The 27,292-nt window shown below is 39.4% G+C and overlaps 1 protein-coding gene across 7 annotated transcripts in view; it reads left to right on the forward strand.

Moving 5' to 3' along the window:
• The first annotated feature begins 3,023 nt into the window (after positions 1–3,023).
• The window catches only part of LOC147255788 (poly(rC)-binding protein 4-like), a 51,007-nt gene continuing 26,738 nt past the window's right edge, over positions 3,024–27,292 (forward strand). The window contains exons 1-8 of one of the 7 annotated variants that reach the window (XM_086213743.1): positions 11,799–15,795; positions 15,886–15,946; positions 16,650–16,721; positions 19,336–19,520; positions 19,668–19,691; positions 20,929–20,961; positions 23,086–23,202; positions 26,242–26,373. In XM_086213743.1, coding sequence (XP_086069869.1) covers positions 19,413–19,520; positions 19,668–19,691; positions 20,929–20,961; positions 23,086–23,202; positions 26,242–26,373 — 414 coding nt within the window. In that variant the 5' untranslated portion in view covers positions 11,799–15,795; positions 15,886–15,946; positions 16,650–16,721; positions 19,336–19,412. Of the gene's footprint in view, positions 3,368–11,795; positions 16,722–19,335; positions 19,521–19,667; positions 19,692–20,928; positions 20,962–23,085; positions 23,203–26,241; positions 26,374–27,292 lie in introns of those variants that run through there. The other 6 variants (XM_086213741.1, XM_086213744.1, XM_086213742.1 and 3 more) reach the window with 6 other exon arrangements.

Here is a 27,292-nt window from a genome sequence, read left to right on the forward strand (position 1 = left end):
ATAAAATAAATTCACTTACTCTAACCATCACTTGCCAAGTACAAATTGTAATCAGAAAATTATCATTTTGGGAATAGGCAATATGGCTTTTTTTTTCCTCAGTAGTAAATGCTAACCCCAATTAATTAGTCTTAAGTCTGTTTTGGGTCCCTCAAAGAAGTTTTCATGTACATCGTAGGTAGAACTGTCACAGTATGTCCAGCATTGACTCATCATGTCCCACCATTATATGTGCCAAATACACTGATAAAAACACAATTCCATTCAATGGCTGGGTCATATCCAACAGTACACCTCAACATTTTTAAGCCACATCAGCTTGATTGATGGTGGCAGCAACCTGTCTGACAAAGCCCTAGTGCTGGTTGCTTTTCTTTGTTACCTCATCCCTACTAGTTGGATATGAAATCACACAGCACCTCCTGCTGTTTCAAAGTTAATACGTCACTCTTCCACTGGACCGGGTAGACCAACACAAGTTGAAGCTATCATATGTGTAAGTGCTTGACTCATGCTGTGTCACTGTATGGAAATTCTCGTAAAGTTACCTGCCAGATTGTTGACAGATCAAACTATACAGTATTCTGCTATGTTATGTTGCACTGTAAAAAAAATAAATTGAGACACCCACAGACTGTGAATTATTGCATCTCTTTGATCTATGGGATGGAGTATTGGTTGAGTGTAGAAAAGTGTTCCTCTGATGTTCTTCTGAATCCAAATTGGGAATTTTTCAAAAATATCTGAGGCACTCAAGAGGGTGAGTCTTTAGAAAACGATTTCATGTTTTTCAACCATGAGAGCCTTCATCAGGGCAACTACAAACTGGTTAGTTTTAAACCGCTTCTGTATAGTGGTAGGTAGTCCTATGATCGGCATGAAAGAGTTATAGTCACATGATTAATGTCAATGGATAAAGTCATACGGCACTAATTCATAACACTTTTCAGCCTAGGAAACCACATGCAAACACTCAAGGCATAAACAATGTGCTGACACGCATCTGCCTCCTTATTCACAACCTTCATCTTATATTTCGTGAGTAACCTTACAAAAACATAATAGGTGAACTGTCAGGATCTATTTGTTCCCTGATTCATGTACATAATTTTTTTGGAGCTATTGTAAGTATTATAGAATTGCAAATATAAGTTGTTTTCATTAAGGGCCCAATAAGAGGTTATGTTCTCAATCAAATGATTGTTTGGTTTGTGAAATGTAAAAAAAACAAACAAAAAAACCCAACTTTTTTCCCCCCAAGATTACCCACCACCCAAAGTGAGACATTTTACAATATTTGTTACATAATATTTCAGTAAATAAAAATATTAGCTTGGAATAATTGAATTAAAGGAAAACAAAAATCTTAATATTTGTGAAGCTGGAATTATAAAGTAATTGCGTTGAAATGATTTAAATTTTAAAAACAAACTTACCAACTAATTGATCTACTAATCTTTTCTGCAGTGCAACTAATTAAAATTTTGCATACTTATTTTTACAGCAAAACATCACACTTCTCAAATGTTTGTGTTGTGTAGGCATTTACCCTTAATTTGCAAAACTGCTTTACTATTGACTAAGGCTGTCAGATACAGTAGATGTAAGAAAAGTAAAAAGCACATTTCCCTCGTAGAGGTAAAGTATAGAGTACATTTTTTTTCTCATTTCAACAGTGACGAATTGGTCAAGAAAAAATGGTTACAAAAAGAAAAGCAGTGATAAGAGAAGATGTTTGTTCAGGAACATAAATTTGCCAACCATGCTCCAGCGCATTAAAAAAAAACTGAGATAGTTTTCGAAATAGATGGTGATATCATGCTAAAAACAAACGAAACAAAAACTGCGGTATTATATGGTATTTCTTATTTCACACAGCAATAGGAGCACTTCAGATGTCCCTGAATTCATGTTTCAAAAGGGAAAAAATCACGGTTAGCTAAATATATCTTGACTTATAGATATAACAAGGATGAAAAACAACTTTATGAGACTTTGGAGTGTGTGCAGATAGACAAAATAGATGAATAATGGCTGAATATTATAATACATAAAGTATGGCCTCCTTTTTTTTCGATTCATGTTATTTTGTTTGGGCAGTATGGTGGTGCAGTGGTTAGCACTGTCGCCAGTTGCGGTTCGAGGCCCGCCTCGAGCACGGGGTCTGGAGTTTGCATGTTCTCTCTGTGCCTGCCAGAATTCTCTTCGGATACTCCAAAGGTGGTGCAGTGGTTAGCACTGTTTCCTCAAAGCAAGAAGGTTCTGGGTTCGAGCTCAAGCAAGGAAATTTTCTGTGTGGTGTTTGCATGTTCTCCCCTGCCTGCCTGGGTTCGTTCTGGGTACTCTGGCTTCCTCCCACAGTCCATAGACATGCAAAAGGGGACTAGGTTAATCGGATACTCTAACCGTATCTGGCCGTGAGAGTGAATGGTGGTTTGTCTATAAGGCCCTATGATGAACTAGTGACCTGTCCAGAGTGAACCCCGCCTCTCACCCGAAGGCAGCAAGGATAGGCTGTAGCCTCCCGCGACCCCCAACAGGATAAGCGGTGGAAAATGGATGAAAGGATGGACGGTTGTTTTGATAGAATCATTGCAAGCTCTATATCATCACACTAGATGGCGATGTTTCATTGATTCCATTCTCATCAGAAACTTCATAAGACACGAGCGGCACTTTAGCGCTCACTTTGATCAGAACACTTAATTAAAATATTATGCTGTATCTAAAAATTTTCATTAGCCTTAGTTTAACAAGAAATTTTATAGAAAATATCTTCAAATCCAGATTTCAACAGAAAGTCGTGTGATAAAATATCAAAGATGAGAGTTGTTCTCCCATATTTGGTATTCAAAGAGTATTATTCTTCTCAGAAACTTCTCCCAGATCCCTTGACATTCGCTATACGCTATGAAGACTTGATTCGTCTGATGTATTCAGAAAATGTGATAAATGTCATCGCAAAATTTACCAGAGCGCGGAGGCTGACGACCCCGAATGAGAGAATTAATTTGCTATGCTCCCGGCAGAGGTCCTTTGAGGACAGAGTGATCACAGCACATCGACCGTGGTGGGGATAGGCTGCGTTCTAGAGACTTGAGGGCAGCTAAGAGAGCTCCCCTCCGCTGCGGACTGCTTCAGTTGCTCAGGGTGAGGTGGACGTCGCCTGCTTCTCTTCCCCCTGCGTGCGCCTCTTTTCTCCTCAGCGCACAGGCGCCCTGCGCTCTCGTCTGCTGACACACCGGAGGACAGTCCGCACTGCACGTCCATGTCATTGGACTCTATATGGATACAAATCCCTAGTAACACATGTCCATGGGGATACTTTAAAGGGAGCGGCAGCTTTTCAGCATTTACATGAAAACAGGTAAGTGACTTAAGATTACGAGAGGTTTGTGAACAGCATGTACTAAATTCTCTTGTTTTTGTAATAGGTGATACGATATTGATAAAGCTGATGGCATCAAACAGATATAGCCTACAAATTCTGCAATACTGAATTGAAGCCAAAATTATGATTTTAAAGGATTAATATACATTGAATACTATGTTTTTACTCAGACGCGCTGAGTGCACTAAGATGCAGTGCTTGAACCTTGCATGGAGATGAATTTATGAAGCCATAAGACACTAAGTCTCTACATCAGCAGAGACAGTATGGGGACAATTGGTGTCTTGTGTGTGTGAACAGTTTTATGATAATGAAAGCGGACTCCGTTGCCCAAGCCAGTCCTGAACACAAAGATCTTTGTCAACAAGTCCGGTACTGTGAGAGCCCGCTTGGTGCTGAGGCAGCGAGTATTTGTGACAGCACCATTATTCACCCAGAAGCCTAATTGCATTAGTCTTACTCTGGAAAGAAAAAAACAAACTGTCTTTTGAAGCTGACGCAAATCAAAACTCACAGCAGATTTGCACATGTTTTCATGGTTTTAATTCTACTGAATTTAAGGATCCTTACATGAGAGCAGTTTTGTTTCTGATAAAAAAAAGCAACGTGTGTTCATTTGTCCTCATGGGCATAAATTCTTTGTATTAAGTTTGTTTGCCACCTTTCCATCGTTTTACAATATTATGCTGTATTTTTAAGGAATTTTCTTTTAAGAATAGAAGGCCCAAATGAGCATGTCAACATCTTAATTAACCCACTTTATTACTGAATTTAATACAACTTGGTCTTAATATGTTTCTGAAATGTAGCTGGAAAGAATTTTGCTTTCAATTTTAACAAACATTTGGTATTTTTTTGGCCCGAATATTATTTGTGGGTGAATCTCGAAGATATTCATTGCATGGCTGGGCGATATGCTGATTTTAATCGCAAACCTTGGAGAATTCATATATTTGAATTTAAAATTATTACATTACATATAACATGTCATAGACTTATCAAAATATACTTAACTTCACTATAGTGCTGAACAATTTAGGGAATAAAAAAATACATCCTGCTGTTATTTTGAATGGTTATTCAATCGTTATTCACATTTTAATGAAACAACATCTTGAAATGATAATGGTGGAATTTTTTGTGGAGATCTGTACCAAACAAACATCCATCCATCAATTTTCTACTGCTTATCTTGTTAAGTGTTGCGGGGGGCTGGGTTCACCCCAGACAGGTTGCCAGTCCATCGCAGGGCCAACACATACAGACACACGTTCAAACTCACAGCCACGCCTACGGTCAATTTAGAGTACCAATTAGCGTAGTCCACATTTGCATTGTGACTGTGGGATTAATCTGAAGTACTCTGAGAGAACCCACAAAGGCACAGGGAGAACATGCAAACACCACACAGAAAGATCCTGTGCCCGAGCCGGGGCTCAAACCCAGAACCTTCTTGCTGTGAGGCGACAGTGCTGACCACTGCACCACTGTGCCGCCTAGAATAGTATTTTGATACCCATTTTATTTTTGATTGAAATTCCACTAATTTTTAAACCCTAATATAAAAATGGTTGCTTACATCAAAAAGTTATTTACATCTCTTGTCTTCTAAACTTTTTTCCAGTAACACTAAACATCATTTAACCTAAAATGTAGCCTAGGACATCTGCTCCTACATGGGCCATTTTAGCTCAAGAGGCCCAGAGATGGACCACTTTTAGACTCCTCTGTAAAACAGAATCAATAAAACAGCATCTGGAGGTGGACCAGCTGATTCAGAAACTGACATGGTAAATTATTAATTATTCAGAAAACCACAATCCCAGCTGCCTGGAGATGCACATGAATCTTGCATATGCCCCTCCAGTGTATATCTGCTCCAACAACAGTGGAGAAAAATAGGACAGAATTGGAGAATTGCACATCACTTAGGGTGGGACTGAAATAATTGTATGGGATAATTCATTTGTTTTATATTGCATTTTTACTGAAGAACACATACATATTTATCTTTCCACACAGAAATCAATAAGGATTAGAAGTGTTTTCTGTGTTTAGTGAGGCACGCGCTGCTTGAGTGCAAATACACATCATTTATGTCTGAAAAGAGAAAAGGAAGCAGCACCCACAAATGAGCTGATGTTAAAGGTACATATTTTCAAGAGGTACTCCAGGGGCACAAAGCCAGACCCTCATGTAATGTTGACTCTCTGTCCAAATGCAATTCCTTAATGCACTTTGAGAGTCTGAGATCTAATAGGAAGTGGACACACAGCTTCAATAATGAGACCCCGCCTGCATCTGTGCTGCAGAGTGAGGGCTAATGCTGAGAGGCTTCATAAATAACAGAAGCCAGACCTGACACGTGCTGCTCCAATGTCTGGGAACTGCCAATAATCCCGCACATCTAGTAAAACACTGCTCTTGCAGACCAAGGAGGTGGACAGGCCTCTTCCTTTAGTTTTAGTTGATACTCATCAAGTAAATGTTGCCCAGTGCAGCAGCTCAGCGCTATCAAATAGTCCTGAAGAGAGAAATCGTGGATATTTAATCACCTTAAATGTGATGAGGAAAATACAAGTAAGGCCGTCTTGGATAATACAGTCTTTTAATAACACATTTGGAGCAGAATTGTTCTGTATGCAGATACCTTTTTAATGCAAACTTTAATGTATAAATCAATATCAAATTAGTCCTGCATTGTTAATGTTTGTTGGGTGCACTTTCAAGATTTAAAGGAATTCTCCAACTTTTTGGTAAATAGACTTAGACCCAGAGGCCAGATGAGTGCTTGTTATCTTAGCACATTGATTTGTAGTGGGTGGGCTGATTAGCATACAGTACCTCCATCTGGCCTGCTTAGCTTCCAAAACCTTTAGGTCCTCCACTGTGTTCTCTGGTTCAAATAGATTCAAGATATTTGTTTATCCAGGATTTATCATCCCCGTCCTCTCTTTAAAATGGTGGTCATGATTTGCTAATTGCAGTCAGCCTTCTAGTCATCAGCAAATGTTTTGCTTTGTTGACTTAAGTTATAATGGGGCTTTAGAGATGCAGCAACAAATATTTCATAACAAATGTTAAGCATAACCCTAGTTATGTTAAAAGACTGTTTGGAGAAAAGTGTATTTGATGACAGATGTATGCTAACCTGCCCATATCCTTTGATTCAGTACACTCAGCTAACAATCTGTCAGCCAGTATCTATGGGTCTCAGCTTCCTAATGCATAGAGAAAGGGGTATTTATTTTCTAGTCAGATTCTGACGCAGATGAAAAATAAATGTATTTCCTCCCAAAACTGGTGTGTTCCTTAAAAAGATGAAATATATCATCTTTATGAGGTTCATCCACTTCGTCATGAATGTTGTCACCACTGGAAAATTGCTGTGATACAAATTAATTTCCTCTCCAATATTTGAGATAAAGTCCTTGTAGCAATTAACACACTTTTGAGCAATTAACCTGCACTTGTTGCTGTTAATAACTACAGACAGCTCTCCTTTCCAGCCTTCTCAGTTGAATTAGACTTTGAAATGTTTCAGATCACCACAGATATTCATGAAACAAGCAACTAAGGCAAGCAGCTAAAGCAAGCAACAAAAATGCTTACAGTCACATGAAATTCTACTGGTAAGTGATCTTCCAGCATCTGTGCAAACAAACACTGTAGATTTTTTTGTCATGGACTTTCCTGTTCTCCTATGAAGGGAGTCTTTCTTTGGATACAGAATGTGACCCTCACTTATGTTCTTAAGACTGACTCAGTGGCTAATAGAGCCACGGGCTGTCCCTGCGATGAAAAGATAGTACTGTGTTGGGATCCTGCAATTGACCCAGCAGGCCCCATGACTCTCCTGTTGTGTCTAGCTGAGTCTCACGAGTGTGATTTATTTAGTTCAGAGGGTAGCCTCAAAGAAGGACATTCATGCACTGCACAGAAAGTGACTCAAGAAATAAGGACAGGTACATACAAGAAAAACAATTGACTGTATAAAGCAAATGAGCCTTTGTGACAACAATCCATTTTTCTCTTTCAGTGCACTAATTGGGGTGTTTTTTTTAAATTGGCCATCTGCATACATGTGTATGTCTTTGTGTGTGCGACAAAGAAGGAGAGAAGCTTTTTATCACCCCCTTCAGCTGCCAAGTGCCTGAAATATTTAACAGGGACTGCACTATTTTTGGGTTCATGCTCAGTTTGTCGTTGAGCTTATGTAATATCAGTGACCACGGCGTTGTTGTGTACCAATGACGCGCTATCAACAGGGGTAACGAGTGCTGTCGAGATGCCGTAAAAGGTTTGAGTTTGCAATTATTCCGGATGAAACCCATAGAGATTCATGATCAAATGGAAACAAGGACTTCTGCACCATCTGAACATGGATACATTTAATTGCCATTTTTATATATTGTTCCTGGAGGAAGAAGGACCATCACATATCTTTTCAGGTTATTTGTTTCTCTAGGATATTGATCCACTCCTCTCTCTTCCTTCCAACTATTATTTCTTCCTCTCTCAATTTTTCTCCTCTCTCTCTCTTTCTCTCTCCAGTTATCCTCCTTCTCCTCTACTCCCCTTTCCACTCTCCTCATCCCCTCTCTGAGGTGTCAGATTCTCTGACTCATGATCCAGGGTGGAGGATGGGAGGGAAGCGGGGATGAAAGAGAGGGAAGAAAGTCATTTAGCAGATACAGAGAGTGACCTTCATCCAGTGAGAGGGATGGGATAAAAGCTGAAGTTAATACCCTGCCAAAGTGCATTCTCCACCATGCCAAAAACCATTCAGAGTGATATATGGTGTTAATAGAAGCTCTCTAATAATGAGAAGCATGCTATTGTAAGTCAAGGCAAAGTAACTGACCAGAAAATTTCTGTTTTGAATCCACTAGGGTAAACATTCTGGAGAAGTCAAACTGCAGTATACCATCAAGTTTAAGAGTTCCCTGATTTAAGATATCTGTAAAAGCCATAATTTGGAGCTGTGTCACATTTTGCAGATTAATTTGTAACAGAGATTTGGAAAGCTGAATAGCCCCAGAGTGCCCACATATACTTGGTCAAATAATATTCTTTTAAAAATTATTTTCTTTACCTTTTTCCCCATATTTTCACCTCAAATGTACATTGACAATTACAACAAATGTAATTTACTTCACCAATCTGTCCTGTTTTTGTACAATCCCCTGTACCACTTTGGGGAACACTCTGGCTTACCACATGCTTCCCCATCACGTGTTGAGTCACTGTCCACATCTTTTCACCTGACACCAATTTCACCAGAGGGGCCTTCGAAGCATCATATTATTCCCCCCTGTCAAACCATCTCCTGACAAACCAGAAAAGGACAGGAGCCACCAGGACATAATTACCCCTAATTACTCCTGATGACCTTGCAATGGTCTGGTAACCTGTCCAGGGAGTAACCCACCTCTCGCCCAAAGTCAGCTGGGATAGGTTCCACCCCCAACCCCCCCCCCCCCCCCCGGAAAATGGATGGATGGACCGCCAAATATAATGTTTTTTTTTCTCTATGGCCATTGTAAGACTCCATATGTAAGTGCATTGTTTTGGCTTGGGCCACACCATCCCAGTGCTAAACAGGGCCAGGGTAATATAGGCTCAGATGGCTTCACTGTGTTTCTGGAATGAGTAACTCCCTGGGAGGTAACAATTGACAGCTCAGAAACAAAACCCTTTAAGATTCATTATCTGTATGTTTGTGTTATTTTACCCTGGCAGGCAGTAATGAGAAGAAGGGAGAAACTCAGGTTTACCTAATGAGGAGACAGGTTCCTTTGTGAGAGCAACTCAGTCAAATCCTTGATCGATGAATGTTTGTTGCAGAGTGGCCTTTTTCTTTCAAGGATACGCTTAACAGTAATCACTAAGCCTGAACTAACTAAATACTCCTCCAGCCTGACAATCACAAAAAATGATGGCTAAGGATAGACTGCTATAATGAATCTTCAGGTTGCTGCTGTTCATTAGCAATTGGATTAACACGCAATTATGCTGATTCTCCCATAGAGGATGATCTGCATGTAAGCTGTGTAGACAGACTCTGAGGTGGTTATGCTTCACCACCAGATGAAGCCAATAGTTGATAGGAGAGGACAGTCCCCTCTGCACTAGAGCCTGACCTTTCCCATTATGTGTGACAGAACTGAGACAAACACTGAGAGAAGATACACTGCTCTTTAAATTCAAGCCTCTCCCGTTTCACTGTGAAAGCATTCCCCCTGCTGTCTCTTGGTTTTTCTTTATCATCTCAGATTGTGTAAGTGCAGCTCCAAAGAAAGATCCTTTCCATTCTCCAGTCAAGTGCTTAAATGTTTGTGCTTTACAGTTAAGAAATATAAAATTAGTAGGGTTTTCTGTCAACAGCTCATGTGATGATTTGACTCCTGACAAGAGATATTTTCTGATAGTGTGAGAAAAGTTTTAATGCTTAATTTGTCAAAGATTTTCTGGTTGTATGTATAGTCTTCTCCATGGACAGCTGAACATTATGAATTGTGGTGTTAACTGCAGCTGTGGCTAATCCAAACATGCATTCTCTCATTGAGTCCCTATTTCAATATTTCATTAAAAATGAACTGGGTTCATTTAATCAATAGGCCTCTACACAATATCATATTTCTGCCAAATATTACATTGTTATTTCAACATTCTATTCAGCATACAGACCATTTTGTAGAGGTTTGTCCTTTTTTTGTTGTTGTGTTTATGTGTGGGTTTTTTTGTTCCTGGGGTGGCACGGCTCAGAGGTAGAGTGGCCATCTAGCAAGCAAAGGGTCACTGATTGAATCCTCACTTCCCCCTGTGGCCATGTCGAAGGCAAGATACCGAGCTCCTAATTGCTCCTGATGCCCCTGCGATGGGCTGGTGCCCTGTCAAGGGGTGTACCCTGCCTCCTGGCCAATGGCAGCTGGGATAAGCTTCAGCCCCCCCCATGGATAAGCAGTACAGAAAATGGATGGATGGATGAATGGATGGATGGTTGTTCCTGGAAAACATTACTTGAGTTTGAAAGAGAGAACTCTGGATCACTGTCCACTGCTGAGGAGGACTTTTTCTTTCCCTTTATATACTGTTTATGTTTTCTTCATCTTCTACCCCTTCCTCAGTGACTTGGGAACTGATGCTCTCATTGTGTCATTCCATCTGCACAAACATGCCAGTCGGTTTTAGTTTGTTCATGAAAGATCGCTGCAAGTCATCTTCTGGAACTTCTCACCAGATCAAAGGCTGTCCTCTTTTCAATTTCAACTGGACCTTCAGTGTGTGTGTGTGTGTGTGTGTGTGTGTGTGTGTGTGTTTGTGTGTGTGTGAATTTTTGGCTCCTTTCATCCCAACAGCTGTATGTGGGTTTGTTTTGGTACACATAGACGTGTGTGTGTGTGTATGTGTGTGTGTGTGTGTGTGTGTGTGTGTGTGTGTGTGTGTGTGTGTATGTGTCTTCATACCTTGATCATGCACATGTACTCAAGTTGACAAACTTGCTCCCCTCACTGGTCTATATGTCCCACCCAGGGGACATCTTGTGTGTTTATCAAACAAACACCTAGTACCCCGATCCCCTGTATGTACTGTATGCAGAGGGGACCCTGTTTCCTTCGTTAACCATGGAAACCAGGCACGTCCTCATTCCTTCTTCATTTCGTATAAGCTTGCCCAGAGCCGTCTCTTTGTAGAGTGTGTGAGGGACATACTTGCCTCAGAACAGGTGTCCGGTGCGCCAGACAAGTAGGTCATAAAACTTCCTTTTCATCATATATATATACCGGTATGTGTATATATATATATATATATATATATATATATATATATATATATATATATATATATGGCTGTCAAAGGATGCATGCCAGATGCTTGTATCTGTAACATCTTCGATGTATTCTTCCTAGAACATGACTACAGTCTTGTTCGCTTTATTGAATAACTCCAGTTGAATACATTATGTAGCTCTACACTGGAAATTATTTGTAAATTTTTTGGCAATCATGTGTAGGTCTAACAATAACAATGTAAAGTTGAGAAATTGTGATTATTATATTAACATTAACATTATTTCTCACTGTCTGCTGTGCAACTTCCCATCTTACAATATTCTAAAATATAACACTCACTGCTCCTATATCGAGTGTGGTTGATGTTGCATATCCATGACAAGATTCTTGTGGCACTCTTCTATTCACTGACAGGCACACTATGAAGTGACACACCACTAATGTTGGTGAAGTATCTCTTTTGCTTTCCTGTAGAGCCAGTGTTTATAAGTTTCTACTTGAGACCACTTTAGAGACACAAGCTATAGTACTTGGTGGCACGGTGGTGCAGTGATTAGCACTGTCACCTCACAGCAAGAAGGTTCTGGGTTTGAGTCCCGGCTTGGGCACGGGATCTTTCTGTGTAGAGTTTGCATGTTCTCCCCGTACCTGTGTGGGTTCTCTCCAGGTACTCCAGTTTCCTCCCACTGTCCAAAGACATGGAAACAATTGGGGACTAGGCTACTACCAGGATACACTGACCGTAGACTGTGAGTGTGAATGGTTGTCTGTCTATATATGTTGGCCCTGCGATGGACTGGCAATCTGTCCAGGCTGTACCCTGCTTCTCAGCTTTCAGCCGAGAGGCGGGGTACAGCCCCCCTGCATCCCTTGACAGGATAAGAGGAAGAAAATGGATGGATGGATGGATGGCTATAGTACTCAAAATGTGGTAGTACAAGGTTTGATATCAAACTTGATTATTGTACAAGAAATATTGGTTTGTATAAAAATGCATATATGTATGTGTACAGTATGTATTTGACCTTTTTGTGTTTGGTGAAAGAAAATATGCAGGCATGTTTGCTTAAACAAGCTTTGCCTTATGACAGTAACATTTATTGAAAACAATGAATTTATGTGAGTAATATGAAACAAGTTAAGTCAGTAATGGACAAGAATTCATAAGCGCAAAACTGAATTTGTTGATTCCATTCCAAAGTTGGATATGAATCCATTGATCAATGATCAATGGATTCATCAACTGGTTAACAGATCAGCTGATCACAGGTCAAGGCAATGAAAACACAGGTGGAATAAGATGCTTGTGACAGAGGCACAGGGCAGTGGATGAGTTCACAGTTTGAATGTTTTTAGCAGCCAAAAATGGTTTTGGTAGATTGACTTGATGGTGAGACAACCATTGCAGATGCAGCAGATGCAGCCAAGGTTTTGGCTTGTTTTAGGCTATTTATGATTTCAGCTTAACAAAGGGGAGAAAAAAGTATTATTAATACTAAACAACAGGTAAGCAATGTTAATGGAATCAAATTGAATCATATTCACATGAACAGAAATGACATTACAAAATGCCAGTCATGGCTATAGTCAAAATGAAGAACAAGAGGAAGGCAGCCAACGGCGTTGTGAGAAGATTGATTGATTGATTGATTGATTGCATGTGAGGAGTGTTTGATTCATCATCTGCTTATGAAGTGGTCAAGTGACTCAATGGCGGGGCACTGGCTCTATAGTCTGTACTGTGCTAATTTGCTGCTCTGACTTTCCAGGGCTAATTTAGAACAGAGGGACTCTGTTCATCCTGGAATGTTGCTGCTTGGGATTCTGGAAATGAGGAGTTCAGATGCTCACCGCCCTCACCCAGAACACAGAGCACATACTTTGTTATCAACCCACAAAGCTGTATATAATGATCTCTCCGACCATTAGGTCTTAATGCAATAAAGCACCACTATTCTGGCCATGCCCTTCAGTGCCTGAACATAATGGAGTTAGCCTGCTGGTTGCAAAGATATACTCTGTGATAATATTCAGGGTGCATCATCAAACTTGAATCCATGATCACTTGACCTTATATCTTCCGCTGATATGACATCATCTCCAGCCAACCCCATCAGCTTTTGTTTATGGATGTCCGCGATAGTCCTCTAACCGATAATAAGTCGCTCAAATGAGCATCTGTTTCAAAAAGCTCAGGAAGTTTGATCTGGTACAACCTAAAATGACTCTTAGCTCCACACATGTACTGAAAGGTTAGCATGTATGGCTGTGCCACAGCTACAGTATGTAGTGGATTCAGTGGTCAGACATGGAAAATTCTCTTCAAAATTTTTATTGGTTTACAATTAGGGAGAAAAAAGTAAGGGGTAGTCCCTTTCTAATAAAGCGCTGAATGCGTGACTTAAGTCTTGTGCTGAGCATTGCAGTCTCATCCTGCTGGCTTAAGCACTACGCCTATTTGCACCAGGTTGGAATGAGAATAGTATGGAGCAGAGAAGAAGCAGAGCAGCGCAATGCGCAAGTTGTAGTAGTTTTTATATGCAGCTCAGCATGCTGGGAATTGGAGTCCTGCGTGACATCTGACATGCAATTAAGTCCAAGCTTGTTTGAGACAGAGGAAATGGTCAAAAGACACAACACACTCTAGCCCGATGAACTAGGTCAGAGAGCAATGTTCATCAATTACAGTTTCAAGTTGTGTAACAACTGTATGGATCTTTTAAAACCTTATTTGATGTTGTTACTTGGCAAGATCTTACGTGACCATTTCCTCCAATAAACACCTCTTCAGTTCTTCCCAATTTCCATGTGTCTTGGTACTTTATTTTCTTGAATTAACACAATATCTCCAACTTTAAATTTGGATGGATTAACGTTCTTCACCGTATGTGCTGACCTTAGTTGTAGAAGATGTCCATTTCTCCAGTGTTTCCAAAATGATTCAATGATCTGCTGTTGATATGTCCACTGTTTGGTCAAGGTTTCCATGTTCGCTTCTTGGACATCTGTTGGACTTGGCTGTGAGGGTAAGGTGGTAAGTCTTTTGCCTACTAAAAAGTGAGCAGGGGTTAGAGGTGAGAATTCTTCACTTTCTTGGTACAGATAGGTCAATGGACGTGAATTAATTACTGCTTCCACTTCAACAATAATTTTTTGCAGTTCTTCAAACGTCAAGCATGCTCTACCCAGTATTTTGCAAATACAGGTCTTCACAGATCGCACCAATCGTTCCCAAAGTCCTCCTCACCAAGCTGCGAACATAACTTGTAAATCCTTGCTTTTTATTACTTGCCATAACAATTTGAGATCTTTGTCAGCTCATTTGAAAGTCTTGGCATTATCTGAATAAATGGTGTTTCATAATCCTGTTCTAGCCATAAATTGCTTAAATGCCATTAGGAAAGATTCTCTGGTCAAGTGTAAAACTAATTCAAAATGCACAACTCTTGTTACAGCACAGGTAAATAAGGCTATATATGTCTTCTTGTGATTAGGTTTGATAACTAATGGACCAGCAAAATCAATACCCGTTACCTGAAATGGATGAGCCTCTGTGATACTTTCTTTGGGAAACGGAGATTTGCGCTGCTGGCTTGGCTTGACTTTAGACTTGAATAATTTTCCATGACATATGATTCTTTTTCTCTGTATATTCCGATGGACCCCATTGCCCAAAATCAGAACAGCAGATTGGAACGTGAAACGTCTTTGGCTACACTGACATACAGTACTTTCTATGTGACTGTGACTTTCAGCATTGTTGCTGTCCCTTGTAGCAGCCATCAGAACTTGCTTTCTATTGCTACGAGCGAGTCACTTATGCACTCCATTTGTCCAGTCACGATTTTCCAGTCATAATCTCCTCCTATAAGAATTCCAAGCTCCTCGGTCTCCATGCCTCGAATTGACATGTCTGCCACTTGACGTCCTTTGGTTTCCAATGTCTTTCTGATGTTCTGCTCTGCAATTTGCAATTTGGAAGTGCATACATGTGGGGTTTCTTGTCACTCTACAACTACATTCTGCTCAGTTTTAATATTTCTTACTTACTTGTACCTTTCTGCATTTTATCAGTTTCAAGTCACTGATGCAAATGTGTGCAGATTAGGAGTTTCTTCACCAATAACTGGCAGACTGAGTGATCTAGATAGGTTTTCTTGTATGAAACTTTGTTGACTTCCTCCATCCAGTAAACATCTCACAAGCTGGTCTTGCATCTGAGTTTCAATCCAGGCTCTGCAATACTGTTGTGCCATTAAGATTAGACTGCACAGGGGAGACGGACACTAATGTATCTGATAGGCCTACTTGTGGTGTTTGGGAAGTTACATTTCCACTGCTTCAGGCAGGTTGGGAGCATAGCGTTTTGTAATGTCTTCTGCCGCAGCCTTTGCATTGAATGCCTTGCGCTCTACAGTTGGGTGCAATATGTCTGGCTTCCAAGCATACAAAACACTGGCCTAGTTTGCACAGCTTATCTCTCCTTCCTTCTATACTGTAAATGTTGCATTCTCTTGACTTGTGTGTGCTTTCATTGCAGAATAAACAGTGAGACTCTTCTCAAGCGGACACATGGCTTTTTCTTCACTCAAACATTCTTTTATCAAGGTCTCTTAAGAAATCTTTTTCTAACACAGAGCCTATTTGTAACTGGGATACATGGGCAGTTCTTTCCCAACTGACTACTTCTTTTTGCAGGAATTCCATTAAGTCCTTTACACTCAAGACTTCTTCTTCTTCCAACTGCCTAAGAATTCCAGTGAGATTTCTTCAGGGATCATTTCCATCAGAATAGGGCAGAGTAAACAACCGTGGGCATCCAACAGTGCTCCCATTGCATCTAGGCTACACAATTGTACTTTGCATTCATTGGATAAGTTGCACAGCGCAGCAGTGTCTGTTAATTAGTATTTTGATTGCATTATTATCATTGTCTTCAGTCAGTGATAGGCCTGCCACTACCTTCGCAGTGTTGTCAGAAAGAAACTATTTCAGATAATTAAACTTTTCTTAAATGCTCATTATAGTGTATTGCACTTGTAAACTGACTCCAAAAGTTTTGCTTTTTACTTATATCCCCACTGAAGATTGCAATTGAAATTTTTGTCAACTTCATCATGGGAATTCTGCACGTCTGATTTGTTGTATGAGAGAATGTCTCGCTTTCTTCGTCTTCCTTAATTTTTTTCTAAGAACTTTCCTGTGCACAGATAAGTCATTTTTATTTTATCCACATATTGCATGTCTCCATTCACCTCCTTGTCCAATTCCTCCATTAGTGTAATTCTCTCGATTTCTTGAGTCAGTTCCAACAGTGAATTTTCTCTGTGACTTAATAGCTCATTCTATTTTCCCAGAGTCATTGGGTTTGGTTTGTCTTTCCGTAATTCTTCAGCAATTCTATTAACTAATTTTGTCAATGTTTTTCTGATCATGCCTTGCACTTTCTTCAATCTTGAAAGCTTCTCCATTGTTGTCTTTGGGTCTCACCTATCCACACCTGTGATCACACAAGCAATCCACATCTCTCTCAGGTAGGGAATCTTCAATTCGTCTCGCCTTTTTCCCTCTTGCCAGGGTTTCGGTACCAAAAAATGTAGTGGATTCAGGCAGAGGTCAGACATAAAAAATTATCTTCAAAAGATTTCTTGGTTTACAATTATGAAGTAAAAAAGTAAGGGGTAGTCTCTTTCTAATAAAGCGCTAAAGCACTGAAGGCGTGACTTAAGTCTTGTGCTGAGCATTGCAGCCTCTCATCCTGCTGGCTTAAGCACTACGCCAATTTGCACCAGGTTGCAATGAGAGTAGTATGGAGCAGAGAAGAAGCAGAGCAGCGTGATGCACAGGTTGTGCCCACTTTTACACACAGCTCAGCATGCTGGGAATTGTAGTCCTGCGTGACATCTTACAGCAAATTAAGTCCAGGCCTGTTTGAGACAGAAGAAATGGTGAGGTTTACAAAACATATAGAGGCAGTCAAATTGTATTCTGAGAGTAAGTGTCAGTGTAAGGTGAGCATTGGTACATGTGTGTGCAAGCATCTAGTGCATAAACCAGCCTACAGTAAGTCTTTCTGGAATATGGTCAATTCCAAAATAACATTCTTTTATTTAACATGATCTCACAAATCTGTCGACAGAATACAGATTAATAAAACCCGGATATGTGTCCAGCAGGCTGGTGTGCAGTTGCCCTGTGGAATACACAAGCCACCTTGATTAGTCAAATGAAAGATTTTACCCCTGTTACGAAGTGCAAACGAAATGCCATTAAAATCCAGAACATTTTATTTTAGCACTGTTGAATTGATCATCATTAAATGTGTTGCAGACATTCTGGGCCCCCAGACTACAGTTAGGCCTATAATGATCACCATTAAATTTTGGTCACTTTAGCCACAAATTGCCCGGCATTCCCTTGAGGCTTTGCCATATTTTGACTTGCTTACGTTTGTTGTGTTAGCTTTACGTCAAATTGCGTTTGTCTTTAATCAGCCTTCCTGTGCCTCTATCATGACTGTTTCTTGACAAAGGAGTAAGCACACTCATAGCCACAATGAAGAATGGTTTATAAAGTTATCAACATTTTGACAAAACCATTTCTTTATCTAAGAAGTAAGTGTGTGGCTGTCTTCCTCCATGTTTGTTCCTGTTCAAGCAAAAAGGAGTTGTCGTTTTTTTTTATGTGATAATTTGCCATTATTATTTTTGTCATGTGATAATGGGATTTGTGGAATGGAGTTTTCACTGTTATTTGGAGGAATCAGGATATTTCAACATCTCATTTTACTTCATTCTTCTCTCTGACATGTAAACCTTTTTCATGGCAGACATTTTGACTTGACAATAAAGGAAAAGCACAACTGGGACTAACAAGATTAATGAAGGCTGCATTTAATTATTTTTACCATTAACATTAGTGTTTGCAGTTGTGCTTTTCCTTTTTTTTTACTTTTGAAAATATGCAATAAAAGGCCTATTAGGTAATAAAATAAAATCTTAAAATTAAATACATGTAAATGAAAATAATTATTTGTTTCAGCCTAACTGAATGGATTGTTAGAGTTTGTTAGCAATTAAGAGTATCTTCTTATCCACACTTGCACTTTTAAAGAAATTAAAATTTGGAGGAAACATAAATGAATCCATTAACCAATTAAACACATAATGCTGATACCAGGTCAGGTGAATTACACAATCATCATACTTCATGTCAGTTAGCTTACATGAACATTTCCACCGCCACAGTGACATTCTGGGATCCGATACTTTTCACTTGAGGTCTGTGTACAGTATAAATGATGCTGTCTCAAAAAACAATGTTTTATTTTGTTATGTTGTTATTGTTTTTCTCAGACTGATTGCAATGGGATTCGACAGAATATTGTCCCCATAGAAACTCCAAACATTTTCAGTTTTGTTGAAACTGTTCTGAATAGGATTTGATTAACTTTGAATGAACATTGTGTCACGCTGGGCTGTAATGAAAGTTAAAGGGAGGGTTTGCATCCCATTTCAACAATCACTCATCTTGTTGTGGGAGAAACTGCTTGTCAGTTATTGTTTTTGTCATCAATGGCCGTGGGTGGATGTTGGGATCCCAAAGCTCACAGAGGTGTGCTGACACTGCTGGTGCTACTGGTCAATATCCTGCATACATAATGGTCCTCATTATGACTTTGTTATGAATTGTCATCAATGTAGATCAGGTGAAACTAATGAAGAAGTTCCATGCTGAGATATTGGATATCGCGGTTCTTTCAAAAGCCCTTGACTTGATGAACTCATTTGGCTAGATCTTTGAATTTCCTTTATGTATCATTCCAATAAAATACCAAAGCATTCAATTTACCACAATCAACTAGAAAACAGTAATTAGTTGTAATAGTGGCAGTACATAATGTTAATGTGCAGTGATTAACTCGAAAAAGAAGCTCCTTAATGTCACTGTACAGATTTCAACAAAATTCATTCTCCATATTTATCTCATTCTCTACACAATAGTGAGCGATTATTATGAATGAATGTGTTTTTGTATCAAGAGTTATATATGTTTGTGTGCATGCATCACACATTTCCATGTTTTGAGAATATTCCTTTGAAATAATGAACCATTTACTTCAACTTCACTCATTGTGTTCTTTCTCAGAACTGCTCTGAAGGACCTTAGAGAGCCAGAGAACGAGCACTGGCCTTCATTTGAGGCAGAGAGTAAAAGCCTTTTTCATGCGTCTCCCTGCGTGCCACTCCCACATTACTATGAACTGTGAGCAGGACTTTGGAGACGGGGGCTTGGGAGTGACCCTCACATTACGACTGCTCATGCATGGAAAGGTACAAGCTCTCTGTTCACATCGTCAATATATAATTGCACACTCCTGCTTCATAAATATGTATATATACCTGCATCATAGAGCTGATGAATAATGAACTGCTTTACTCTAAGGATGTGTGTGCTCATTTTGACTTCCTGTATTTTAGGAGGTTGGAAGCATCATAGGAAAGGTGAGATTTTGATTCTACTTCATAAAATTCTTAATAGATATAGGCATTAACCATTAAACATCTCCTAAAATTGTTTCTTTTCACGAGATAAGATGTATATTTTTAAATGCTATGCATAAGTCTAATCAACTTCCATTGTGTTATGCAAAATATCTTATCAATTCCTTTCATATGAATTCACAATATTCCTATTGTTATTTCTGTTTCGAAGACAGCAGAAAACACAAGTTTCTTCAACAAACAATTGCATCTCTAAATTTCCCTATCCTAAATGTAATGACCTCAAAACCACCCCCACCACACCTGATGCAACGCAATAATCCATAAAAATAAAAAAAATAAATAAAAAAAACTGCGTAATGACTGCAAGCCTACTGATGAAACTGAGCTCCAAAGACACATTACACTTGGCCTCTCATGGGCACTTTTAGTGTCTGTTAGGAAGGGGCTGTCTCCTCTATGTTTCCTCAGCAGCTACTGCTATCATTCCCTGTAATACAACACCTATAGAGGACATCAACAGAAGCTGAAAGAGGGACAGAAAATAGATTGATGGGACAGGAAAAATATCTGCCACAATGACTGCTGCAATATGTCGCACCGATCAAAAATTTCCAGATGAAAACAGAATAAGGGGTGAAAGAGATAAATGGGTTTGGCACATGATGTGCAGCTCCTCATTGAGAGGCACTTGATCTGCAGTACTTTGACTAATAACTTGCCTCTCCAAGCTACCACTCTCCTTTTCTAACTCTTTGGCAAGCTCTCATATCTTTCCCATCAGTAGAAGATGGGCACCAGAGCCACTGTGGGACACAAATAATATGTTTTCCCAGAATATACCATGAATAACAGTTGACTCACAGAGATGATGCTGTTTTTATTCTCTTGTAAAGAGGTGGTAATCTGTAGAGGCACAGGTGTGAATAGAGGTGTGACAGCTTGGATACACCAGTCAAAAGAATAAAGGAGAAGAAGCAATCAAAGAAACAGCAGAGGATGTGTTGCAGTGAGCTACAATTCTTGCAAAATGCTCTTGTTCCTTGCAGGGGGTCTTCACACACACTGCATGTACAGCACTTACAGCAAGTGTATTTCCCCTGCAGATTCTTAGATGTATTTGATATATTTTAAGATAATGCAAAGGGTGCCACTGCAATATACTGCATTATAAAACTGAAAAATGTTTTGCTAATAGAGTGTTCAAACTAAACTGGGCTTTATTTTCTCTTTTTAGAAAGGAGAGACTGTGAAACGAATACGAGAAGAGGTACTGTGTTTACGACATAGAGCCTTAAACCTCAACATTTCATCATCTGCATTTTTACTCCTTGCCAAGCCAATTATCCATTTGCTTTATGCTATTTTTGGACATGTTTTAGTGAGTTGCTGTGAGTGTGCATTCATCTAGTTCCCTGTTTTTATACTAGGAAGTGAGCTGAACACATCTCCCTCATTTTCTGCTTTCTCTGGCTGTAACCAGAAGTCCAGACAAGTCCAGAGAAAACATAATTCAGTCCCTGGGGGCCTCTAACATTGATCTAACTCTCTGGCACATGTATCTAAATAATAGAGCTCGGTTCTCTCTACCTGTTTGGGAGCCTGGAGTTTTAAAACCACACATAACAGGTACATTGTCTAAATTCCATTTTGGCCCAAAAAAGGAGGGGAGGCATCTTTTCAAATCTAATGAATTTTTTTCATTATTCATTGTCCTTCCTCTTACCGCTCTCTCCAAATACGATTCTCTATTATTTTTCGACTTCTTCAAGTTTCCTTAATCGCATTTCCATTTCTTTACACTTTTTATAAATCTCAACAGTAAGAAGGTACTTGGTTAACCCTTTGTAATTAGGTGGTGGTGAGGGTTTAATGTTGTAATTTATGAGGCAGAAGAAGAAACAGGAGAACAATGAGAACATATTGAGCTTCTTCATAAATCACTCACCAATAGTAGTTATCTGTCCATTCATCCAGCCAGCCAGCCTGTTTTGGCCTTTGTAAGTATAAGCCCATCCTGTCAGTTCCTCCATGGGCCTTAAAGCCACAGTGGGAACATGACTGACTGGAAAATATGTCCCAGAGGTCAGAGCACTGTCCTGTCTCTGCTCATGTGACTGAATATACAAGGACACTAAAATGTAAGTAGATGAGAGCAGGACATTTATCAACCAAGGGCAATGCCCTGAAAGGAAACAGTAATATACTGTCATTGAGTCAGTCGGACAGGGATTTTGTTTGGTTTTATGTCTCACGCCCTGTACCTCATGCTTCTTGACTGTCCTTAATATGTTTTAAGCTTTATATGTTGAGCCTTTTGCCTGCTTTAAACCTTTTCTAAAATAAATAAATTAACTCAATTTAGTCAAAGAGAAAGGAAGTGAAGGCTGATTGTTATTTTGTAACCCCTTGCTCCTGACAGCTATTGTTTCTCTTATAATGTTTAAGTTTTCAAACCAGTGTCACTGCCAGTTCCAAGAGGTACATAATAGAGGGGTGCAGGAACAAGTCATAATGTCTCCAAGTCAATGAATTTTCAAATGTCATTTCAGCTTGAAATAAAGTCTATGTTAACTCATCATAAGATATTTAAACATTTTGTTCTATGGCATACAATACACCACCAAACTTCAAAAATTCAAAGATTTTATTGTATAATGAAAATGGTGGTTCCTAACAACAGAGGCTCCTGCAGATATTTAACATCATCATGCTGAAAACAAAGGAGTGATGATGAAGTCATATATCTGTGGTGAAGTAGATGATTCATAGCCTAACTGTAGTTTTTCTACTTCTAGCAATTGCTTTCACACTTTGAAAATCATAAAAGAAGATTATTGATGAAGATCATCTTGCTGGAAAAAAATGTGTCTTATGAATTTTTGTTAGCATCAGAATTTTTTTTTTTTCAATAATCAAACATCCAATTTCAAAAGCCGATTGGATTCTGGTCAAAAGAACCAATGGTGATGCTTCCAGGCTGGCTTTCAAAGTACACCTTCCCTGTGGGACAAAGGATGTCAAGAGCAGGAAATTACAGACATCTACCTTTACCTCCTGTCTACAAGACTAATGGCCAAAAATTCACAAATTGTAGGGATACATTTTGCACAAGAATTTCTCATAAATTAGGCTTATTGTCACCTGTCTGTAAATATAGATATCAATATCAGCAGTTAGCTTAGCATGAGGAGGGAATCATACAAAGCTCATCTATCTCTGTCAAACAGTTTTTTTAAAAAATCCACAAGCAACACATCCAGGGAGTCACAGCTGCTAGCCAAAAATCCTCTGGTTTCTAGTGTTAAGTCATGCTAAGCTAAGCTAACCAGCTGCTGGCTTCAACTTCATGTTGCTTCATTGTTGACCCTTAAGTTGTTATCTGTCTCCACAGAGCACTGCTAGGGTCAACATCTCCGAAGGCTCTTGTCCAGAGAGGATAATCACCATCACTGGCTCAACAGACAGCGTCTTCAGAGCCTTCACCATGATCACATACAAACTGGAGGAGGTAGATATCATGCATGCTATTACATACACATGAAATCAATTCAGTTTGAATATTTCCTGAATAAGCTGTCATACCAATTTCCCTGTAAGCCAAAACAGGAGGGCTAATCTAGAAGAATTTCTGGAGAAACTGCTTTGAATGCAGTCAGCAAAACATACGTAGAAAGCTTCAAAAGCCGGCAAGGTCTGTGAAACAAAAATAACCTGTTTTTGTTAGGTGAAAAAATGCAAAAGCAATCTCATCACATTATTACAAAAAAAAGAATAATTTCCTGTGCCTCATCTCAACAGTACCACTAATGTGCTTTTATCACTATTGATTACTAAAGTGAGGGAAGGGAAAAAATGTATTTAGCCACATTTGATGCGCTTTCAAATAAGATGCAGTTTTATGATAAGTGGATGTAGCTTTGAATGGTGTGATATGAAAGTAATGTTTTACATAAATTCCTTTCTATCTCTATACTGCAACACTATGTTAAGAAAGAACTTATTTGTTCATGAGAATCATCGTATCTTTTTGTATGGCTTGCGAATGAGAATATGGCAGGCTCCTCATGCCATTTATTGTCCTTAGTGATGTCGATCATCACATTAATCATTATGATGAATCAAAGATGTCTTTGCTCTGACTGAGCATCACAGCAGACACTGGCAAGCACACAGGTGCTCATTGCTCAGGCCGGCAGCCCTGAGTAAACACATGCTGGCCACAAACACAGTGCAGTATTCATTAAAGATTTTTCGCTCTCACCTCTTTGCAACTCTGTGTTCAACCTAAACGCTTCAGTTTCCATGACAACTTGCTGGCTGACCTACTGTGTGCCTCTTCTACCATACTTGAGTTATGTGTGTCTGACACCTTTAATTAAAAACAAAGGGGAGCAATCTGCTTTTTGGCCACTGAGCATCAGAGTTTCTGTCGCAATAGTTTATGAAGCATGGGCTCACTGCATCACACTCTCATGCACATAACATGATCTAATAAGCTGATGCACCACAGTATCAAACAGAAATATCACACACAGGATGCATTTATTATGTTTTGGTTCTCAGGTTTCCTACACACAAGAAAGCCATATAATCTTTCTGTATCAGAAGTCTCACGTGATCCACAGAACAGTATGCTTGGAGGATTAAACCCTGAAAATGTGTCAGCACTGCTTGTGTCTTATTTCCACTAATTTGCGCTGACTCTTATTGTGAAGATGACATCAGAACTTTGTTAAGATGTAGCTCATATTTTTAGATCAAATCAAGAAGATGGTGCCCTGAGTCTTGTGATTGTACAATTGAGCTGCGTGCACTCCTCTTCTAATGAGACGAAACGTCAGACAGCCCTGTGTGATAGTCTAAATATAGACATGGAGCAGCAGAGCGGCATTAGAGCCACATCAGAATATGCTTTTCACATTTAAAGCATCACAGTTATTTGAAAAATCATGAAGTTCCTTTCATAAGTCAAATCCCTTGAGGTTATGTACCCTCTTAAGTCAAGCTCTGCTAATTTTATTGCAAACTGGCCCCCAACGCACTCTACTGAAAAACAAGCAGCACGCTTTCGCATACTGTCACAAATTTGTTGTGGGTTGATGGGAAGATAGACAGACAGCAAGGTGAATTTACATTTCAAAGGTTCACAGAGCCACACTGTTCATTAATTAAAAGCCCAATCTCCACCCACTGCTCAGCAGACTCAGGATGTTTGCTACCCGCACTGTAAGAACATTAACCAAATCCATATGTGCGCAGCTCCAAATATAATTTTATTCAGCACATATTCTCTGCTGAAATTGTTGGTTGCATATGCTGAGATACATTTGTCCCTTTTCCACTAGAGGTTTACAAAAGCAAAAACAAAAAATTCCTGACTAATTAATAATGTCTCATCTTCAGTTACCCTTTAAATTTTGTACAGTCTGATTGAAAAGTCCAGAATGCATGAATATGCCAAAGCTTAACTGCTGGTTATCAGATGCCTTTTTCAGTCTTGTGTACTTCCCAGCAGCATTTAAACAATGGAGAAAATTAATTCTGATCATGATAGACACACAAAATCCCTGGTTTGGTGTTACAATATGGGTCGTGGTTAATGTCAAGTAGTTGAGAAAACTTTGTTTCCTCATTATTCACTGAGCGCTGTTCCTTGAAATTTTTGTATCAACACATTTAAGTTTTGGTTAGGTTTAGAAATGAAGAAAACTTAATTGATATAAGAAAAAGTGGGTCAAAATCATGCTAGAAAACACAATGCTGTGTTGGTGCAATACTATCCATCACCATAATGTGCCCCCTGTTGCAGACTTTCTTGTTTTAACAACAGTAACCACTTAATGCATTATGTTGTAGAACTAGGGAATTTGGTTCTAACAGATTTACATTGGGACTATTGCTGTGGTGACACCTACTTTGAACACACTGTACACCACCACATACAGTGTTAAAAAATCCTGGAATCCTCACATTTCTTTGAGAAAGCCCTGCTTGTATTGTATTACATAACCCTAAATTTTTGCATCACATGGAGCTCACATCTCTACCTTTCCATATAAATATATTAATTGAGCGCTCAAATGCTTTTTAGACAGGAATACCTGATGAGGAAGGATGTGAACAATTTTCTTGGTCTGTTGCAGCTGAGTTAAAAGCAAGATGTGCTCTGCAATTTTTTGAGAATTTATCAATATACATAAAAGATTAATCAGACCTCACCTGAACTCAGCATCACACAGTGTGTTGCTGGCCAGCACCCCGAGGCTGCACATGTAGAAACTTACCGCAACAGAGATGCTCATTGCTCATTTATATTATGCAATACTTAAAACTTTAATTCAGATTCTGTAGGTTACTAAATGAGCAGTTTTTTTGATGCAAATGGTCAAAGCTTAATTCAGATACTGTAGGTTACTAAATGAGCAGTTTTTGATGCAAATGGTCAAAGCTGGACCCCTATTGTCTATTTTTTTCTCCTTTCTCTCCCTTACTCCTCTTTACCATGCTGACTTCCACCACATTTTTCTTACCTCAATATCTTCTGTAGGACTTGACTGCACTGGTGGCCAATGGCACCATCAGCTCCAAGCCACCTGTGACCCTGCGGCTGGTCATTCCTGCCAGCCAGTGTGGGTCTCTCATTGGGAAAGGAGGTGCAAAGATAAAGGAGATAAGAGAGGTGAGGTATCAGACCACAATTCCCCTGCAACCCCCCCTATCCTCAGGCTCATCGAACACAAAAATATGAGAGACCAGATATTATCCCAAGAATGAGGAGACAGCTGCAGCAGAAAGAGAGCCATATTTTATCCTCCATAAACCTACAGTGGCATTGCACTAATATACTGTATTTTAGATGTTGCTGGAGTCAGTGCAATTATAAAAAACTACAACTTGGGAAGCCTTGGTCCACAGCAGCAAAATGCTATGAAATTATGAATGAATGAGCTGAAGGCCTATAGACTAATTGTATTTATCTAAAATTATTGCATGGAATAGAAATAAGATGGTATGGTGGTGCAGTGGTTAGCACTGACGCCTCCCAGCAAGAAGGCTCCGGGTTTGAGCCTGGGCATGGGATTTTTCTGTGTGGATTTTGCATGTTCTCCCTGTGGGTTCTCTTCGGGCCACCCGGCTTCCTCCCACAGTCCAAAGACATAAAAGAGGGGACTAGGCTAATTGGATGCATGTTCTCCAGGGTGTACCCTGGCTGCTGGGATAGGCTCCAGCCCCCCATGACCCTCAACAGGATAAGCAGTAGAAAATGGATGGATGGAATAGAAATATTCACAGACGCAAGTTAGTTTAGTTTGGTAAATGCAAAGGCCCAAAATTCATAAGGGATACTGATTTGAAATAATGACAGTGTAAAACCACTAAAACACAGGTGATTCTTTGACATAAAAACTGATGTATATTTTTTACATATACTTATACATATTCATGCAGACACAAATATGTTGGAAATCTCTCTGCAATACACTCTAAATGTGAAGGCATACTGTGCATGCACTGTTAGCAACAGTGCTACTAGTTGAATGTGAGTAAATAATTTAATAGTGCAGCACTTTTACAGTTCCTAACTGTTGTCGGTCCAA

Source organism: Aulostomus chinensis, chromosome 9 (genome assembly GCF_037954235.1).
Source record: "Aulostomus chinensis isolate RoL2024-O1b breed Wild chromosome 9, RoL_Achi_v1.0, whole genome shotgun sequence".
NCBI lineage: Eukaryota > Metazoa > Chordata > Actinopteri > Syngnathiformes > Aulostomidae > Aulostomus > Aulostomus chinensis.